This window comes from Eutrigla gurnardus, assembly GCF_963514095.1.
Source record: "Eutrigla gurnardus genome assembly, chromosome: 21".
NCBI lineage: Eukaryota > Metazoa > Chordata > Actinopteri > Perciformes > Triglidae > Eutrigla > Eutrigla gurnardus.
Window position 1 is genome coordinate 17,215,781 of NC_139932.1, and position 20,796 is coordinate 17,236,576.

Sequence of the window (20,796 nt, forward strand, 5' to 3'; positions counted from 1 at the left end):
TTGAGAAAAAAAACCCGTTGTGCTCCCTTGACTAATTGGACCTGTTTGAAGTTGTAGTCAGTCATCAAATGTATTTCTATTTTTGTGCTCATATAACGAATTTAATCACACATTTTGGCCTATAAATACATTTTGCCAGGTAGAAAAAAGTCACATAATTTGAGCTGAATAATTTCAATATAATTATAGTGAATATAAAGCTCCTATAATTAATAAAATAATATTTTCTAACACTAAAGAAGGTGTCTCCCCTTTGTATAATATGTGTATATTTTTTATTTATTTACGTTGGAGGGGATGCTTTAAACTTGTTAATTATTCTTAATAATAATGTTTTTAAAAAAAACTTCATGTTTATTATCAATGACTGTCTGATCTCCATCACACTTCCTGGTATTTCCGTGACGCGCGGCAGAGCCGAGGATCCGGATCCGATCCGGATCCCGCAGCATCAGCATCATCATCGACAGCAGCCTCAGCATCAGATGGCAGGCAGCGGGAGCAGTGCCTTGCCCCGCGGCTGCGGGCAGAGATGGCGTCCAGATGCCGGTGAATAAGCAGAAAAGCGGACGGACAGAGCGGAGGGAGGAGGAGCAGCAGCAGGAACAGCCGCATCACTCCGCCGGAGCAGATGACAGAAGAAGAGCCGGCTGATGGCGACGCGTTCACGGACCTCCGCGCGGTGACTCCGTACTTTTATTGTTCACATGAGACTGGGAGGAGGGGGGCTTGTTTGTCCATCTCAGCGGTTTCTCCCTCCGGCGGGGCCGACGCAGGGAGGAGAGGGGGGGTTAGGGAGGCGGGGAGGAGAGAGCCGCGATGGCCGCCGGCGGAGGAGCGGGATGCGGGGACACGGTGGAGCAGTGCCGCGCCGAGGTGGAGCGGCTGACCCGGGAGCTGGCGGAGGCCAACCGGGAGAAGGTGCGGGCGGCGGAGTGCGGGCTGGTGGTCCTGGAGGAGAACCAGAGCCTGAAGCAGCAGTACGCGGACCTGGAGGCCGAGCAGGAGACGCTGAGGCTGGAGCTGGAGCAGCTGCAGGAGGTGGGCTCGGCAGGGGTACGGAGACGTAAACATCAGCAGTAAGACCTGGTCTCCGGTCTCTGGGGGGTCCCGGCAGGGCGGGGTGTCATCGGTGGTATCCGGTCCTTCTGACGGTCTATTATTATAATCAGCCTCTAAATACGGTTTATTATAGCTGTTAGTTGATTTATTATTCTCATGTCAACATTATTATCTAATGTTTTATAGATTATGATTTTCAGGTAAGAACTTTATCTATATTTGGGCAAACACAACTTCCTGTATAGAAACAGACTTCCTCCTCCAGTGTCACCCCGAACACCCAGACCAGAGACCTGAACAGGTAGACCAGAGTACCTGTAGAGACCAGAGTACCAGTAGAGACCAGACTACCTGAACAGGTAGACCAGAGTACCTGTAGAGACCAGAGTACCAGTAGAGACCAGACTACCTGAACAGGTAGACCAGAGTACCTGTAGAGACCAGAGTACCTGAACAGGTAGACCAGAGTATCAGTAGAGACCAGAGTACCCGTAGAGACCAGAGTCCCCGAACAGGTAGACCAGAGTACCAGTAGAGACCAGAGTACCCGTAGAGACCAGAGTACCTGAACAGGTAGACCAGAGTACCAGTAGAGACCAGAGTACCAGTAGAGACCAGAGTACCCGTACAGACCAGAGTACCCGTAGAGACCAGAGTACCAGTAGAGACCAGACTACCTGAACAGGTAGACCAGAGTACCTGTAGAGACCAGAGTACCTGTAGAGACTAGAGTACCCGTAGAGACCAGAGTACCTGTAGAGACCAGAGTACATGGAGAGACCAGAGTACATGGAGAGACCAGAGTACCTGTAGAGACCAGAGTACCTGTAAAGACCAGAGGACCCAAGCAGGTAGAGACCAGAGTACCTGTAGAGACCAGAGTACCTGAACAGGTAGACCAGAGTACCAGTAGAGACCAGAGTACCCGTAGAGACCAGAGTACCTGAACAGGTAGACCAGAGTACCAGTAGAGACCAGAGTACCTGTAGAGACCAGAGTACCCGTAGGGACCAGAGTACCCATAGAGACCAGAGTACCTGTAGAGACCAGAGTACCCGTAGAGACCAGAGTACCCGTAGAGACCAGAGTACATGGAGAGACCAGAGTACCTGTAGAGACCAGAGTACCCGTAGAGACCAGAGTACCTGTAGAGACCAGAGTACCCGTAGAGACCAGAGTACCTGTAGAGACCAGAGTACCTGTAGAGACCAGAGTACCCGTAGAGACCAGAGTACCTGTAGAGACCAGAGTACCCGTAGAGACCAGAGTACCTGTAGAGACCAGAGTACCCGTAGAGACCAGAGTACCTGTAGAGACCAGAGTACCCGTAGAGACCAGAGTACCTGTAGAGACCAGAGTACTATTACATTGATAACTCTGCATCCAAGAACATAATTTCCCAGCATGCATGTCTGCATGGGAACACCGAACTAACCAGTTTGTTGGCTTTAATACAGACCGAGGTCGGCCTCACAGGCTGACTGTGCAGTTACATCCTGAAGGTCAGTGTGTGTGTGTGTGTGTGTGTGTGTGTGTGTGTGTGTGTGTGTGTGTGTGTGTGTGTGTGTGTGTGTGTGTGTGTGTGACTGAGCTTGTTTGGGACTGCAAATAATAGTTTGATTATCGATTAGTGCAGTAGTCTGCTTTACTCTAGGAGTCGCCCCCTGATGGCCAGAGGAGATAATGAGCGTTTAAGGCACTTCAGCCTCGGCTTCACTTCTCAGAGTTTCCCTGCTGCTACAGACGCGGTTCACTTGTATTTGATGATACAGACTCCGCCTCCTCCGTCTGGACTCGCAGCACAGACGGATGTCGGGTCGCGGAGTGCAGATCTAAAGTTATATAAATAGTTTCTTCTATAAATGATTTACTTCAACACTGACGCATGTCGGCAGAAGCATTACTATTTCATAGCTACGCAAGCTTTTCATTTGCTGTCTGCTCACTCTGTGAAAGGTGATAAGACGGAGTTTTACTTTGTCTCGTGTATGAGGCTTTTTTTTCCTGTTCAGCCACAGTTCACGTCTGTCTTTCATTCACTGGATGAGATCGGCTGACGGGAGGTTTCCAGTAGCAACCTCCTTTTTAGACGGGAGACGATAACCGAATCTCAAATATCTGGACCATCAGAAACTTGGAGGAAAACTAAAGCTGACCAGCAACAGTCCCCATAATCACGCTACCATCGCTAGCGAGGTAGCGTGCCATGGTAGCGAGGTAGCGAAAGCCATGGTCGCCATGGAAGCCATGTTAGTGATGGTCGCCATGGAAGCCATGTTAGCGATGGTCGCCATGGAAGCCATGTTAGTGATGGTCGCCATGGAAGCCATGTTAGCAAAGGTCGCCATGGAAGCCATGTTAGCGATGGTCGCCATGGAAGCCATGTTAGCGATGGTAGCCATGGAAGCCATGTTAGCGATGGTCGCCATGGAAGCCATGTTAGCGATGGTAGCCATGGAAGCCATGTTAGCCATGATCTCCATGGAAGCCATGTTAGCAATGGTAGCAAGACGGTCAAGATATTGGTCTGCCTCGAGTTTTCTCTGTCTATTCTGGGTTTTTTCTCCAGATATTAAAGATGTCTGGCCGCTATAACTGAGTCCCGAGACGGATTTTGTGTCTGAGATGACAAAGAAAGGACGGAGACGAGAGCTGCATCGTTAAACGGTACCGTTAAAAAACGGCCCTACTTGTTTTTGTTACAGTGTGACTCATCAGTCCATTGAAGCGCTTCTTCTTCTTCTTTAGAGGCCTGAACTCACAAACAGGAAGACATTTGAATCCAGAAATCATCTTGAAATCATCATAACCTCACACGTCCTGAATAATTCAGCACGTCTGCTCTTTGTGTGCAGACAGACATGATGCCTCCGAGCCTCCAGCGTTGTCACGCCTCCAAAATCACATCCTCAATCCAGCACAACGCAAGTAAACAACAGCTATCACAAGTAACCTTGACGACGATTCTATCTATCGATGAAAAGGATGCTGAAATAACTCCATCATGATGGTGATCAGTAAAAAGTGCTGAGTCATGCTTTGTTAGGTCTGTCTGCAAGACCTCAAGATAACTACTGTTAAAACGCTTGTTTTCTGAATGGAGTCTGGTTGGTGGCTATGCTAACGTTGTAGCTGCTCTGTCAACACTCCAAATAGAACTTTTTGAACACATCTATCTGTACTTCTACTTGAGTAGAGAATGTATCAATATTGGCCACCAAGTGATGGTATGTAGAGAGTGCATCATGTTTGTGTTGGTCAAACTTCTCAGTGGAGGCTTAATTAATCTGTAACGCATCACCGGCTCAGCGAGCAGAGACCTGCAGACCAGCCCCGGGTGTTGGGGTCCCGGCGGACCGCAGCGTTGAACTGTACTTACACTCTGCTCCCGTGGGGAAAAAGTCATCGTTATTCCTGCAGACATGCCTACAAACAAAAATCACACGTTTGCTGGATCTTTTCTCTGAGCAAACACATAAAACTGCAGGAGGCCATTTAAAAGAGAGAGAGAGAGATACTTCCCCCTCATATCCGTTGTCTCTCTACACCCGAGGTTCAGCCAAGTGCCTTCTCATTGATTTAGAGTTCGATGTGTTTCTCCCCTCGGAGTTCAGAGGAGCAGCTCATTGAGCATGACGCACCTCTTTTTTACGGACCTAAGCTTCCCGTCACAGCTGGAGGAACCAGAATAAAGTATTTATCTCTGATTTGATATCAATAAGCAGATGAAAAGGATGCTGAAATAACTCCATCATGATGGTGATCAGTAAAAAGTGCTGAGTCACGCTTTGTTGGGTCTGTCTGCAAGACCACAAGATAACTACTGTTAAAACGCTGGTTTTCTGAATGGAGTCTGGTTGATGGGTGCTAGGCTACGCTAACATTGTAGCTGCTCCATCAACACTCCAAATAAGGACATCTAGACATGAATAGTATATAAATTGCTTATTGATTGATGTTGATGAGTATTTTGATGAGTTCTTGTTCTTTTGATGGGCGTATCGTTCATTCATACACACCTTTCTCCTCCATGTGTTCCAGGCCTTTGGCCACGCCTACTCCACCCAGCGTAAGGTGGCCGAAGATGGCGAGACCAACGAGGAGACGCTGCTGCAGGAGTCCGCCACCAAGGAGGCCTACTACATGGGCCGCCTCCTGGAGCTGCAGGCGGCGCTGAAGCACAGCCGGGCCACCGCCTCCAACGCCCAGGCCGACAACGAACACCTGAGCACGCTGCTGCAGGAGCTGAGGGAGGTAACGTACAGCTTCATACCCAGATTCACTCATCGTACAACAGGTCCATTTAGAGTCACACAGACCAGAAAGCAGGGGATGCTTTAGGGGGCGGGGCTTACCTGCTGATTGACAGGTCGCTACCACGCTACCAATGCTAGTTAGCCACTAAGATGACTTCAACACTTAGCTGCATGCTGCTTCCAGTCGTTTTCTCGGGTCGTCGTGCCGTAAACATGCAGCTGCAGCTCTTTTCCCTCCGCTGACTCAGCAGAGCAACGAGATGTTGGAGGTGCAGCGCGGCCGGATGCGAGAGGAGATCCGGGAGTACAAGTTGAGGGAGTCTCGGCTGCTGCAGGACTACACCGAGCTGGAGGAGGAGAACATCTCTCTGCAGAAGCTGGTGTCGACGCTCAAACAGAGTCAGGTACCGGCGACTTCGGTCAAACAGGGACTAGCCGACCTCCTGATTGTCTCCCAGTCATTTACCCTACTGCTCCGGTCCAGGTCGAGTACGAGGGCCTGAAGCATGAGATCAAGGTCCTGGAGGAGGAGACGGAGCTCCTCAGCAGTCAGCTGAAGGATGCGCTGCGTTTGAAGGACATCTCCGACGTCCAGCTGGAGGAGGCGCTGGAGTCCCTGAAGAGCGAGCGGGACCAGAAGAACCACCTGCGCCGGGAGCTGGTCCACCACCTGAGCATGTGTGACGTGGCCTTTACCGGCAGCGCACACCTGACCTTCTCCTCTGCGCCGCCAAGCGGCAACGCCACCCCGACCACCCTGATGTCGCCAAATGCAGAGGAGCCAACCAGGTAGAGAAAATGTGATGTTTTGGTGACCACGCAGGTCAAAGTTGACTCTCCTGGGTCTTAGAGACGTGTTCTACCTCTGATCTACCAGGTGTAATGGCCACCTCCAGGCCGGGATCGGAGCGGGGACGGCGGCAGTGCCCAGAGCCAACGGGGAGTGCCGAGGTCCGGGTCGGAAGGCTGAGGGGGCGGGGTCAGACCTCTTCAACGAGATGAACCTGACGGAGATCCAGAAGCTCAAGCAGCAACTGATGACGGTGTGTAACCACATAGCGACTACCTGCAGACAGACGTACTTAGCCCAAACTGCTATTTTTTCTGAACTTAAACAAGTAAACCTTATGTAAAGTAAAGATACATTGGAACAAAAGTGTCAAAAGTACATTTACATTTAGGTCATTTAGCAGACGCTTTTGTCCAAAGCGACTTACAATAAGTACATTTGTCAAAAGAAGGAAACAAGGAAACCACAACGAATCATTGCCGATAAAGTAAGAGCTAAAAATAGAACAAGTGTAGTGTAGTACGTTAAGAACAACAGTGCTACGATCAGAGTGCTATAGGTAAGGGTTTTTTTTTTTTTTTTTTTCGGGGGGGGGGGGGGGGGGGGGGTCATGCTAGTCGAGGTGAAGTCTGAACAGGTGAGTCTTGAGCCTTTTTCAGAAGATGGCAAATGACTCTGCTGTCCTGACATTAGTCGGGAGTTCGTTCCACCACTGAGGCGCCAGAACAGAGAAGAGTCTGGACTTTGCTGAGCGACATTTGTTTGATTTCAGCGATGGTGGTACCAGCCGGCCAGCTGAAGTAGAGGAGCGAAGTGCTCGCTTCGGGGCATGAGGTTTGACCAGTGTTTGAAGGTAGATGGGTGCCGTTCCATTGATGGCCCTGAAGGCCAGTGTCATCGTCTTGAATTGGATGCGTGCTGCAACAGGGAGCCAGTGGAGGTCACGGAGGAGGGGGGGTCACATGGGAGAATTTGGGTAGATTGAAGATAAGACGTGCTGCAGCGTTCTGGATACGCTGCAATGGTTTAATCGCAGAGGCCGGGAGTCCGGCCAGGAGAGAGTTGCAGTAGTCAAGGCGGGAAAAGAGAGGAACAGCTGGGTGTCATCTGCGTAGCAATGGTAGGAGAATCCATGCGATGTGATAACAGAACCTAGTGATCTGGTGTATAGTGAGAACAGAAGCGGTCCTAATACTGAGCCTTGAGGGACACCCGTGTCCAGAGAACAGGGTTTGGACATAGAGCCATTCCATGTGACCTGAAAGGTGCGATTTGTCAGGTATGATGTAAACCAGGCGAGAGCAGAGTCAGTTATGCCAAGTTCAGCCAGAGTGGTGTTGTGGAAAATTAATCTGCCCAATAAAGATCAACAACCAGGATCAGCTTTTTCTCCGAGGTTTATTCCACTAAGTATTCTCATCTGCAGAGGAGGTTCACCCCTGCCTTCTGATGCAAAGGTTCAGAATCAGCAGGAACGACCCTGAGTCCAACAACAGTCTCCCTTTTAAGGAGGAGGAACCAAAGGACGGATCATGTCCTATCTTACAAAGACAAGATGTACAGGCAAGGTCAAGATTTACAGAACACAGGCGTCATAGTCCTGAAATTATCTTATGTCAATGTGGCACTCATGTTCATATCATCTACAAACAGGCATTCATTTTCGTCATAGCATAACAGTCAGATGAGGAGATGCGGATCGATGTCTGGCCTGACAAATATTCTGATTATAAAGTACAAACATCCAAAATTCCCATTACAGTGGAGAGGAGGATTTGGACTGTGTCGAACGCAGCAGATAGGTCGAGGAGAACGAGAACGGAGGAGTGGGACGAGGCTCTGGCGTCTCGCAGGGACTCGGTCACTGTGAGGAGGGCCGTCTCAGTGGAGTGAGCAGTCCTGAATCCTGATTGATTAGGGTCTAGGAGGTTGTTCAGCGAGAGATAGGATGACAGTTGGTTGTAGGCGGCACGTTCACGTTAAAGTACACTCTTTACTCAAGTAGAAGTACAGATAGTTGTGTTAAAAAACTTCTATTTTGAGTGTTGATGGAGCCGCTACAATGTTAGCGTAGCCTAGCACCCATACACCAGACTCCATTCAGAAAACCAGCGATTTAAAAGTAGTTATCTTGTGGTCTTGATCAATACTTTATTCTGGTTCCTCCAGCTGTGGTGAACCTATCTGGGACTGGGCAGCTAGCGGCCTACGCCCCTCTCAGAGAGCCACACCTTCACTCATACAACCCGGGTTACGTAACTGCTCAGAGAGTTCCAGAGAAGCAGCTAGCGTGACTCTATCAACACCGCTAAAGCTCACTGACAAAATATTGATCTTCTCATTTCCTCAGAAAGAAGGAAAACAAGGATATATTCCTGAACAAATTAACTATTCCCATCTGAGTCGATGTAGAATTGTACCAAACAGCTCATTTAGGAGTTGGGTTCATTATCCAGCAGCAGACCTTCTCTCTCCAGAGCCCAGGCTTTTGAATTATTTACAGTAAAGCATGCTGACATACAGTATCCTCACCACTCTCTCACTCTGTCTCACTCCTTACTCCGTCTCCTCCTCTTACACAAAGTCACACACTTATCCTCGTTTCCTTCCAGGCTCCGCCCTCTCCATCGCTCCCAAACTCTCACAATCAATTACTCAGTGCATGAAATCACCACCGGGCTGGATGTGTGTGTGTGTGTGTGTGTGTGTGTGTGTGTGTGTGTGTGTGTGTGTGTGTGTGTGTGTGTGTGTGTGTGTGCCGGTGTAATCCCGTCTCCGTGGTGATGGGCAGGGCTGCAGGAAGAGCTTATTTATATCTCAGCTGACACATGACACTATCGACCACTCTGGTGGGTTTGGTTGCTGCTGCTGCTGTTGTTGTTCAGGATGCTCTTTTTAAAATTAATTTGTTTCTGATGCTGCAGATTTGCTTGCTGGATCTTTAATATTCACTTTTAAGGAGGAGAACATGTGGTGCCGTACACCTTTGTGTTATAATGCAGTTTAAAGAGCATGTTTCCAGGTTAGCTCTGGTTTAAAAAGAAGAGGAACGACACTAAAGTCTGATTATTTAACTGTGTGAAGGCGCTGTGTACTTTACTAGCGCTTCCCTCCTGATGTATGAAAATAATAGTTTAACCTACTCAAGATGTTTGAGTTACATTATTGCATGTTAAAGGTTCTCTAGTTTATAGAGCTGGACCCGAATATTCAACTATTCAGATAATTGTGATGTAAAGGATGCTGAAATAACTCCATCATGATGGTGATCAGTATAAAGTGCTGAGTCATGCTTTGTTAGGTCTGTCTGCAAGACCACAAGATAACTCCTTTTAAAACACTGGTTTTCTGAATGGAGTCTGGTTGATGGTGCTAGGCTACGCTAATGTTATAGCTGCGCCATCAACACTCCAAATAAGGTAATCTAGACATAAATACAGCAGAGACCTTGTTGTGAGGTCTAACCCCTTTGCTGCCCCCTGCAGGTTGAACGTGAGAAGGTCTCCCTGATGGCGTGCCTGCAGGAGTCCCAGACTCAGCTCCAGCACACCCAGGGGGCCCTGACGGAGCAGCACGAGAAGGCCCTCCGCCTCAGCCAGAGAGTCGCTGCCCTCCGCCGCCTCCATCGACGGGCCCGCCGCAACCAGGAAGCGCTCGCCACCGGCGACCAGCTCCACCCCGCGGCCCTGATGGCAGCGGACAGAGACGAGGAGGAGACCGAGGAGGAAGGAGGCGCCGAGGAGGACCGCGGCGAGACGTTGAACAAGAGACAAGTGTTCTCGTACCAGACGCCAGGTCTGGAGATCCTGCAGTGCAAGTACCGCGTGGCGGTGACGGAGGTGGTGGAGCTCAAAGCTGAGGTGAAAGTGCTACGCGACAGGCTGGCTCAGTGCGTGGACGCGGCGGCGGACGACAGGCCGCGGCGAGGCGGCCAGCTGACGAAGCTGGAGAGGCAGGTGGCGTCGCTGGAGAGGAGCTGCCGGGACGGACGCAAGAAGGTAACCGGCGGTCCGTTAGCAGGAAGGACAGGCAGCTTCGGGAGGTTAAAGCGTTTCCTCCCCTCCCATTTCAGATCTCTGGTTTAGAGGCGGAGCTGCAGGCGGCTCAGTCGGCAGCCAATGAGAGCCGGGCGGTGCTGAACACGGCGCAGGACGAGCTGGTGACGCTGAGCGAGGAGCTGGCGCAGCTCTACCACCACGTCTGCCTGTGCAACAACGAGACGCCCAACCGCGTCATGCTGGACTACTACAGGTCTGTGGTTACTAGGATACCTTCCTCTTATACAGTCTGGTCTCCAGGTCAAACCCCCATAATTCCCTCTGTTTTCCTTCCAGACAAGGCCGAGGGCTCCGGGGCCTCAGTGCCAGCCTTAAAGCCATGTCTTCTGACAACAGCAAAGTGCTCCTCACACCGCGCCTTGCCAGGCGACTGGCCGCCGTCACGTCAACGACCTTAACCCCGGGGGAGTCGCGGAGCCCCTCGCAGTCTCCGTCCAAGGAGCCCCTATCTGGGGACGGGGGGTGCAGGGAGGAGAAGGAGGGGGACATCGAGGTCCCCCGGGTGCCATCCGAGCAGAGCCTGGCACCCTGCACACCTCCGAGCCGCTCGCCCAGCATCAGTGCCTCTTCGTCATCCTCGTCCTCGTCATCGCCCGCCCTGGAGCCGGCCAGCGAGCTGCGCCGGGAGCCCATGAATATCTACAACCTCAACGCCATCATCCGAGACCAGGTCGGACAGCGTTCTCACTATGTGGCTGTTCCCCTCCCCCCCTCACATGTTTTCTACTCACCTCCTCCCCCCTGTCCTCCCTCAGGTGAAGCACCTCCAGCGGGCGGTGGACCGGTCTCTGCTGCTGTCCCGACAGAGGGCTGCAGCCAGGGAACTGGCCCCGCTGCTGGACAAGGACAAGGAGACCTGCTTGGAGGAGATCCTGAAGCTCAAGTCTCTGCTCAGCACCAAGAGAGAGCAGATTGCCACCCTCAGACTGGTCCTCAGGGCCAACAAGCAGGTGGGACATGTGGACGTCCGCCATCTAAACCGGCTTATCTTTAAACCAAAACATAGACTTGTGTCACAATAATAATGCTGGTTGTAAATAGACTTGCATAGCCTCTAGCTTATCTTCTGACCACTACTCATGTCAACTTTCACCCATCATCTACGGTGTCTGTGAGCGGATGATAAAGAATCCTCGATGTGCTACTAGAGACTCACTTGAAGAGCGGAGTGTCGTCTGCGAATGATTGAACGTGAGTCTTGTATGTATGTTTGTGCGTGCTCAACCAGACTGCAGAGGGCGCCCTGGCCAACCTGAAGAGTAAGTACGACTCGGAGAAGTCCATGGTGACGGACACCATGATGAAGCTGAGGAACGAGCTGAAGGCGCTGAAGGAGGACGCCGCCACCTTCTCGTCCCTGCGGGCGATGTTCGCCACCAGGTCAGAGACACGCAAACACAGGCAGCTGAAGTCCACCACTGGATACGTGATTGTGTGTCTGTATCTCCCGATGTCCAGGTGTGACGAGTACGTCACCCAGCTGGACGAGATGCAAAGGCAGCTGGTGGCGGCCGAGGATGAGAAGAAGACCCTGAACTCGCTCCTCCGGATGGCCATCCAGCAGAAACTGGCTCTCACGCAGCGTCTGGAGGACCTGGCTTTTGATCAAGAGCAGACCCACCGCACCCGCGGGGGCCGGCTCAGCCGTATGAAGACCAGCACCCCCAAAGTAAGTCCCCCAGCCTTGTCTTCGGCCTCAGCTTTGGTCCCTGTCAGCCTCCCCCTCGCCAGCACCACGTCCGGTCTTGCTGCTGACCCCACGTTGTCCCGTAGTCCATCCCTCTCAGCCCTCGCCTCCCCTACATCACACATACTCCCTCGCAGTCCGTCATCGCCGGCTGCGGTCGCCTCCTTGGCGCCGGAGAGCCCCCCGTGCCTGGAGGGCCCCCCGTCCCCTCCCTCGGCGAGGGACCCACCCTTGACCCCTCTGAAGCTGGCTCACTCCCAGTGGACCCTCGGGGTGCGGACATTTGTGGTCGACTCCCACAGTTTCAGCACCAACGTCTCCCCGGCCAGGCCCGACGCCCCACACCCCCACCCCTGTCCCCCATCCTCCACCACCTGCACCAGGCCTGCCCCACCAGGATCTGCCCCCTCCTCCCCTTACCGGTCCCCTATCCTGGGGCTCAGGCGCTCCACGTGGAGCCCCTCGCCGCGAACTCGGCCCTTGTCTAGTCTGACTCGCTCTTCCGCCCTCTACACTCCCTCCCTCTCCTCCCCTTACTCCCCCTCCAACTCCTCCCCTTACTCCTCTTCCTCCTACTACAGTTCCTCTCCTGCTTTCACCTCTTCTAGCTCCTACCTCACCTCCGGTAGCTCCGCCTCCTACGGCCACGCCACCAACTACACCCCCCTCTACCCCAGATATTACAGTTCCTACCGGCCCCGCCACTGACCCCCCCCCCCAAAAAAAACCCCACCGGGCTCCTTTTTGACATTAAAACCCGCCGGGGCGGCTCACAGAGAGGAGGACTTCCTGGTTTCCTGGTTTCCTGTGCCTCAGCTTCGGTCCGATGGGTTCTGAATGTTTGGTGACTTTTGCTCAGGGATTTGACATAAAAGGAGCACAAGTGGCCCCGCCTTCCTTCTATTCTGAGACTGCTGATTGGTCCACGGGGGAGTTAACCTAGAGACTTTTTAAGGAGTTTTTAGCATTTAGGTTCTTCAGGTCGATGCACGGAGAGACATTCAGACACTTGGCTGGAGGTTTTTTGTTGGCGGACGCTTCCATCGGTTCACATTAAGTACCGTCTCCTATATTTAGTATTATATCCACTCTGTAGTCTGTGTGCACATAAACCACCTGTCTGTCAGCGCTAACTCTCTCCTTTGGTTGATGAGGTGCTTAGAGGGTTCATATTCAGACGGGAGACGGGACACGACGGTCCGTCCTCAAAGGTAACCGCGGTAAAGACCTTGGGTTGACCTCGTCTCCTGCAAATGACGTTCCCACACGACTAAACTGCGACAAACGGTTTCCAGATCAAACGGTTTTAAACACGAACAAAACAAACCAAAAAGACGCTGCAGAACTATCTGATTCTAACATCGGTCTCCTGGCTGAAAGTCCTGCGTACGGTCACCCGGACCTCCTCCAAGATTTCCCTTCGAAACGAACTTCCCGTAGCGGTTTCGTTGTGTGGGAACGTTACTTTTCGTAGCTTTGTGAAGAAGAATAAATAAAGCAACACCTGCTCCTGTTTTGACACCTATGCACACCTGGACCAGCTGCTGTGGCCGAGTCTTCTGTCATCTCTTTGTTTGAAACTCGCTCTATAATCCAACACTTGTATCATCATCAGCTCAACCTGCTGTCCATCTCTAGCGCCACCCGGTGGTTAACATGACGCGCTGCTACTCACGTTCGGACGCTCAAACGTGGCCTTGGACTGAACAGCATCAGTCTGTTATGCAAAGAAGCAACAATAGAGTCTGCTGAACGATTAAAACGCGTTGCGAAGACAAGACAACAACTAAAAATCCCTTCCAGCTTCGCTTCATGAAGGAGGATATGATAACAATAAAACCCGTTTCCAGACTAAATCTGATCCTTGTGCAGATCTGATTGTGACTTTTGGACCTTAAAGTCGAGCTGAAATGAAAACCTTTAGCCTTTAACCCTTTAAGATCACATCCGCGATCATTTTAATGTTAAAAATATATATTTTCATTTGTACTTTTATATCAAAATCCATTACATTTTTCTTCCTGTAAAATAAAATATGACATCAGCTAGAACCAACCAATAATATCATATATCATGACATCCAACAACCAATCAGAGCTGGAGAATCAAATTCGTCCCAGTGTTAGGCCCCGCCCCCTGTTTCACTCTGAAAGACGTCGTTTCAGCCCGACTTTAAACCCGACTTCTGACAGTTCTGGGTTTTTATCCCGTGGATATTTCTTCTCAGGTTAGCGGCGTTAGCGACGTTAGCGACACTAGCGTGTACGAAGTGTTCGGGTTCCCTAGTTTTTATAAATATGCAACATGGGGCAGAAACCCGTTTGACAGACGGCAGCTGGATTCTCCAGATTTCTGAAGGGCTCCTATGAAAGTTGGATTTGCTATCAGAGTTTTAGCGACATCGTTGTGTTTTCCGGTTGCGACGGATTGGTCGTTTCGTTGAAGCCCCGCCTCTAACTTGAAGCAGACTTTGAAAAAGTGGACTTGAATAGAAGGAACGTTGGCGCCTCGTGTGGAACCTGAACTCTACGAAGGAACCCGTGTGTTCTCCTCTCTGTGACACGCCATCAAACAGCCGACGCCCACCTTGTGGTCAAATTCCGATCGAGTGAAAATGTGAGCCAATGAGAGGCGACCTGACGTCTGTCGGACGTTGTTATCTGCCCCATGATGCACCTGGACGACGGGTTAGAGATTATTTCACGTAAATGTCGGTTAAATAAATGTAAATTCGGGTTGGAGAGAAATATTAACGTTTGTAAAGGTATTTGTTCGGCTAATGACCGAAAAAAGTCTGAGGCTGATCTTCAAGACTCTGCTTCATTCCGATCAAACGGTGGTGAGTTTTCTACATATGAACGTTTCGTAAAGTAGCGTAAGCTCCGAAATAATCATAGTGTTCGGGTTCCAAGTTTGTGGCCCAGAACCAAGAGAATCGCTGGTCTAAATGATGGTCTAGAACCCATAATCCTCTTCCGGAGCTCTTGAAGAGCTTTAAGTGCCGATCACGCCGAGATGCGTCGCCTGTGATACCATCGTTTTTAGGATTTTAGTTGCGCAGAACAGTTCAAATATTCTTCGCACATCCACGACGGCGTATGAGGGCCACTGTAGGCAAAACAAATCTATAATCTGAGAAAAAAACTGGAATATTCTCTGAGATTATAAAGTAGTTAACTCCAACACCTTGAGGATCGATGGTGTCCTGTTGGACTACAAATCCCATCTGAACCTCCCGTAGATGCAACCAGAGACATCCTACTATGACCTCATCCAGACCAGGACGTTGCTTTCTCCTGATTGGCCCAATTCACAGCAACGTGTCCTCAGAGTCCAGATGCTAATCTGGTGACTCAGCGATCCGATTGATGAGGTCGTCATCTCACAAAATGTATGACTTTAGAATCTCAGAGAATATTCAAGGTTTTTTCTCGTAAATATAGGATCTTGAGTTGTTTTTTTTACCTACAATGTCGTCGTAGACATCGGAGTCCCACGTTCCTCAGCTCCGACCTTCCCGCCGTTCCAACATCCGACTGTTAAACGTGTCGGCGCTCCGCGTGTTCGATGCCTGCTTGCTTCCCCACCACTTTATATGCACGTGTACATACGAGTGTTTTAAAGCTTTAACTGTACAGTGTTACGTAAACTTTACATTAATACTTTGTGTGTTGTATTTTGTGATTCAGTCATTATTCTACACATTTATATCCATACGTTTATGGTTATAAGTGAATGCAGTATGATAACAAAGACCAATATAAATATATATAATATATAAACCAACAGAACAAAAGAAGCTTCAGTGGAACGCTGGTTTGTTCCTGTCTGTGAAGTAAGTCATTAAAACCCGATGTTTAAAAAGAACTTCAAGCTTCTGTTCTGCAAAGAACAGCTATTTGGTTTTCTGACCACTAGGTGGAGCCGTGACACTCTTCAAACCAGTTAGTTGTTAAAGCATCCTTCCCATGGAAACATGGATGTGCATTTATTGAAAGTGGGTCATAAATCTGGTTGAAATGTAAAATAAATGTACAAGTTGGTGCCTTTGTGACCGAGAAAAGAAGGCGGATCTGAAACCCGAGTCTGAAATGAGGACTGTAACAGGTCTGAAGTCTCAGTAGTAGAAGTAATAATAATAATAATAATAATAATAATAATAATAATAATAATAATAATAATAATAATAATAAATCAAACATAGTTTTGGCCCTGTTAGACACAAAACCACCGGTCACCAATTGATGACCTTTGATCCTCAATGATTTGTGGGTAAGTGCTGTCTGTCTGTCTGTCTGTCTGTCTGCCTGTCTGCCTGTCTGTCTGCCTGTCTGTCTGTCTAACTGTGTGAGTCTCTTGCAGATTGTCAGTAGCCTTCTGCCACAGTGCCGTTCCTCGTTTCCCCCCCACAGCTGAGGGTCTGAGCCTCCTCGGCCCCCTTTCACAGGTAAAAACCACATCAGGGTCTCAAAGCAGAGGGAGACAAGATAACTACTGTTAAAACGCTGGGTTTCTGAATGGAGTTTGGTTGATGGGTGCTAGGCTACGCTAACATTGTAGCTGCTCCATCAACACTCCAAATAAGGTCATCTAGACATAAATACAGCAGAGACCTTGTTGTTTGGACCACAGACAGTCTCTGGTTCCTCCACATAGTCTGGTCTGGTCTCTGGACTAATGTGAGCTACTATCTAGACCTCTGGGGGACCACAGACAGTCTCTGGTTCCTCCACATAGTCTGGTCTGGTCTCTGGACTAATGTGAGCTACTATCTAGACCTCTGGGGGACCACAGACAGTCTCTGGTTCCTCCACATGGTCTGGTCTGGTCTCTGGACTCATGTGAGCTACTATCTAGACCTCTGGGGGACCACAGACAGTCTCTGGTTCCTCCACATAGTCTGGTCTGGTCTCTGGACTAATGTGAGCTACTATCTAGACCTCTGGTCCCGATGCTACATGCTACATGCTACTACAGGTGGCTGCTAGGCATCATGGTCTCTGTAAAACCACCAGACCTGTTTCACTGTGTAGGCCGACTCTTCTGTCCCCAGCAGGGAGCAGACCCACGTGGACCACTGACCCCCCTCCACCACGAGTGCCTCCTCAGGCTTCCTCAGACCCCTCCCGGTCCTCCAACACCCCCCATCCGTGGGACCCACCTGCCCGCTGACACCCAGGACCTGGAAACGTCCCACAATGCCCGGCTCACACCTGCCAGTCGTCCCCATCCAGTCTGAATAATCACATAACAGAATCTCATCTATGAATATATGAATATATATGATCCCGATGCTTCAGAACCCTTTGAGCCCTCATGTAGACCACCCACCTGCATCCTCCTGGTCCCAGCCTTCTACCTGTCTCACTGCTCCACCTGTAGGAAAAGCACAAAGTGATGTTGTGTGATTGTTGGCCGTCATCAACACACTGCAGAGACTCTTTGACTCTTTGACCCTCCACTGCCGAAACCTGAATCCCAGCCGGCTCCCAGTCCTGATTGAATCTTTGAACTTTCAGGCTTTTAGTTGAGATCAGTCTCTGATAGTATTGAGCTGCTGGACCAGGATCTAATGGGACTGTGCTGGACTCTGCTGGACTGTGCTGGACTGTGCAGGACTCTGCTGGACTGTACAGGACTGTGCAGGACTGTGCAGGACTGTACTGGACTGTACTGTACTAGACTGTCTGGTGTTATTAACGTGAACACATGAAGCTGTGAAGAAGTGATGACTCAGCATTAATGAGCTGTAATGATGAAGATGTTTGTTTCCTCCTAAAAGTTATTATTATAATTAAATAATCAATAAACTATTTAAACTCACATTTGCAGTTTCGACTTCTGTATCTTTAAACTCTCTACATACCTGTCTACCTGCCTGTCTGTCTGCCTGTCTACCTACCTTTCTACCTCCTTACCTACCTGTCTACCTCCCTGCCTACCTGTCTACCTCCTTGCCTACCTCCTTACCTACCTGTCTACCTCCATGCCTACCTGTCTACCTCCTTACCTACCTGTCTCCCTCCTTACCTACCTGTCTCCCTCCTTACCTACCTGTCTACCTCCATGCCTACCTGTCTACCTCCTTACCTCCCTGCCTCCCTCCTTACCTCCCCGTCTACCTCCTTACCTCCCTGTCTCCCTCCTTACCTCCCCGTCTACCTCCTTACCTGTCTACCTCCTTACCTCCCTGTCTCCCTCCTTACCTCCCCGTCTACCTCCTTACCTCCCCGTCTACCTCCTTACCTACCTGTCTACCCCACCTGTCTACCTCCTTACCTACCTGTCTACCTCCTTACCTCCCCGTCTACCTCCTTACCTACCTGTCTACCTAGCTCCTCGGTGCTCTGTTGTCATGCCTCTGTGCGGTCGGATAAGGTCTGTTCATGCGTTTCATCTTCTGACCACTAGAGGGCACACATGTATAAGGATCAGCTGTGGTGCTGTGGACGTGAAAGGCTCCAGTGTTCCAGTTTAACAGCCTCAGACTCGATGGAGCTACGAGTTATTTACAATCTTCCCCCCTGATTCTATCTTCAAATAATTATTAAGAGTATTTTATTTTATTTTATCGAAAACCTGAAGAGGAGTTCACGTCCTCGCCAAGATGTTCTCAACGAGTACGAGAACGGATTCGACGTCTTCACTCAAGTAAAAGTGAACAACCCTAAAGCAGAGAGAACGCAGCTTTCAAGGCACTTCAGCATCGGCTTCACTCTTTCGTTCTGACTTGATTCTAAAACCCCATGTGGGATAAAAACTAGAGAGTTATTCTGGTTTCTACCAATCAGGAGGCGGTCCAGGGGGGGCGGCGGTAAATAAACCGGGTGCACAATGTTGTTGTCCACGAGGGGGGGGGGGGGGGGCTGCAGATGGTGATTGATTACCTCGATCGACCCGCTCCAGACAATCTCCATTAACGGTCCTACGTGAGCAGACTGTGCTCGGCCCTCTGGGAGACGGCGCCCAGCGGGCCGCGGGGCGTGGACGCCTGTAAACACACGGCGAGGCGAGAGCCACGGCGAGAGCCACGGCGAGAGCCACGGCGAGAGCCACGGCGAGAGCCACGGCGAGACGCAACGCCGCTACTGGTTTCCTCCCGAAAAACACTCAATCCAGAGACTTCCTTTTCAAACAATCCACCATCTTCTAATAAGCAGATTAGCCTACATGCGTTCAACTAAATGCCTCGTCTCCATGACAACCAGGCAAAGATAAAAATTAGAAAAAGAGAACATTTCATTTGAATACTTTTCTCACTCACTGGGTTTTCGGGGCCTTGAAGACGTTCAGGTGCGAAACTCCAGCTCGATGACCTTTGACCTCTCCTGGTTTCATTCCGTCCACTTTTATGACACGTTGATGCATCCTGTAAAGAAATCTGGGAAAACCTCTCCTCACCGACGAAGACCTGAAGAAATGGTCCGTGTGACTCGTTCTGCCAAACAAAGTCATGGAGGTCAGCGAACATCTCGGAAACTAAACTTCTCCGAAGTCCTCCGAACGTATTAATCTAGAAGTCGGCTGAAATTCATGCATTAAATTTTAAATTAAATTAATGAGCGGCTCCCGTTCAAACTTTTAATAGCCTCTCCGATAAGAGGAACGCCGTCCTGAGACCTTCATTAAAGGGACTGAAGGGACGTCTCCTCGGGGGTGGGGGGAACCAGACTGGAGACCAGGACACCAGACCGGAGACCAGGAGACCGAACCGGAGGACCCCAAAAAAAACCAACCACAGACCAGAATAAAGATGCTAGAACACTGGATTTACTCTGGAAAGGGCGGAGTCCCGGTGTAAAAACACACGTTTGTTTGTAACGTTACTCACGCTAACGACCTAATTTCTCTTCCTGCTCATAAAAAGAGTCGCTGGATATAAACATCGGCAAAGATTACTTTACAATCGTGACGGAACGTAGCTAAGTTAGCTAGCTAACTAACTTGCCAAGTTAACGGCTGTTGGTGACGTGCTTAGCTAAGTGCTAGCTAGCCGAGCTGAGGGCCGTATTGGTGATCTACCTAGCTAAGTTAGCTAGCAAGCTAGCGAGACAAGCTAACGGCAGTGTTGGTGACGTACGTTGTGCGAGACCAGAAATGTAGTTCACTATCTGTAAAACTGATGTGGAATTATTGAAACATTAATAGTGGAGGTTTAGCTCAGGAGGTAGAGCGGGTTGGCTGGCAACCGCAAGATTGCCGGTTCGATCCCCGGCTCCTCCTAGCTGAGTGCCTGGTGTCCCTGAGCAAGACACCTCACCTTAATTGCTCCTGATGAGCTGGTTGTCGCCCTGCGTGGTTGACTCCGCCGTCAGTGTGTGAATGTGTGAATGAATGGGTGAATGTCATTACTGTAAAGCGCTTTGGACAAAAGCACTATATAAATGAGGCCATTTTAACAATTAAAACGGGATGAAAATAAATGTCCGACTCTCCGATGACGAGCGTACGTGTTTTTTCTGAATGTGATGATGACGGTCTGAGGACACTAGAGGACTACACACATTAAGTGTAATAGTGGATCCGGTCCCGCTGAGTCCAGGTCTGTGATTTAGGGGACACATGGTCCTCCGTGTATCAGCGGAGCTGCAGGCTGATCTCCCTCTGTGACTGTCAAACACACCATCCTACATTTCCCATAATGCAACGCAGCAGCATCTTCCCGTCCTCGACAAAGCTTCCCCAGAGACACAAACAGTTTACCTGCTAAACACTGGGAGGTAGAAATACACACAAGTACTATTCTAGTGTGTGAGTGTATATATAAATGTGTGTGTGTGTGTGTATATAAATGTGTGTGTGTGTGTGTGTGTGTGTGTGTATAAATGTGTGTGTAGGTCCGTGAGGGTAAATCGAAGCTCACTGAGACAGAAATGATGAAACGAAGTGACAGAAGAGTGTTTGACTCTTTTATTCAGGTAGCAGCATCAGTCAGATCTGTTC

General features: G+C 49.9%; 1 protein-coding gene across 4 annotated transcripts; it reads left to right on the plus strand.

Annotated features, from left to right (window-relative positions):
• The first annotated feature begins 439 nt into the window (after positions 1 to 439).
• LOC311031819 (protein bicaudal D homolog 1-like) lies at positions 440 to 17,609 on the plus strand. 4 transcript variants are annotated; one of them, XM_084038331.1, is made up of 13 exons: positions 791 to 1,041; positions 5,104 to 5,316; positions 5,570 to 5,722; positions 5,803 to 6,107; positions 6,196 to 6,361; positions 9,594 to 10,106; positions 10,181 to 10,359; positions 10,443 to 10,836; positions 10,922 to 11,116; positions 11,395 to 11,546; positions 11,625 to 11,835; positions 16,216 to 16,295; positions 16,904 to 17,017. In XM_084038331.1, the coding sequence occupies exons 1-12, from the start codon at positions 820 to 822 to the stop codon at positions 16,267 to 16,269; spliced, it is 2,757 nt and encodes a 918-aa protein (XP_083894457.1). In that variant the 5' UTR covers positions 791 to 819; the 3' UTR covers positions 16,270 to 16,295; positions 16,904 to 17,017. The 4 variants fall into 4 exon arrangements, with proteins under 4 accessions (XP_083894455.1, XP_083894456.1, XP_083894457.1 ...); XM_084038330.1 differs by lacking the exon at positions 16,216 to 16,295 and having other exon boundaries at positions 788 to 1,041; positions 16,907 to 17,609; XM_084038332.1 differs by lacking the exon at positions 16,216 to 16,295 and having other exon boundaries at positions 16,887 to 17,067.
• The last annotated feature ends 3,187 nt before the right edge of the window (positions 17,610 to 20,796 follow it).

Coding starts and splice junctions, on each gene's coding strand:
- LOC311031819 (XM_084038329.1), top strand. CDS start 820: ATGGCCGCCGGCGGAGGAGCGGGATGCGGGGACACGGTGGAGCAGTGC. Junction 5,317..5,569: donor TGCTGCAGGAGCTGAGGGAG/GTAACGTACAGC, acceptor CTGACTCAGCAG/AGCAACGAGATGTTGGAGGT. Junction 6,362..9,593: donor TCAAGCAGCAACTGATGACG/GTGTGTAACCAC, acceptor TGCCCCCTGCAG/GTTGAACGTGAGAAGGTCTC.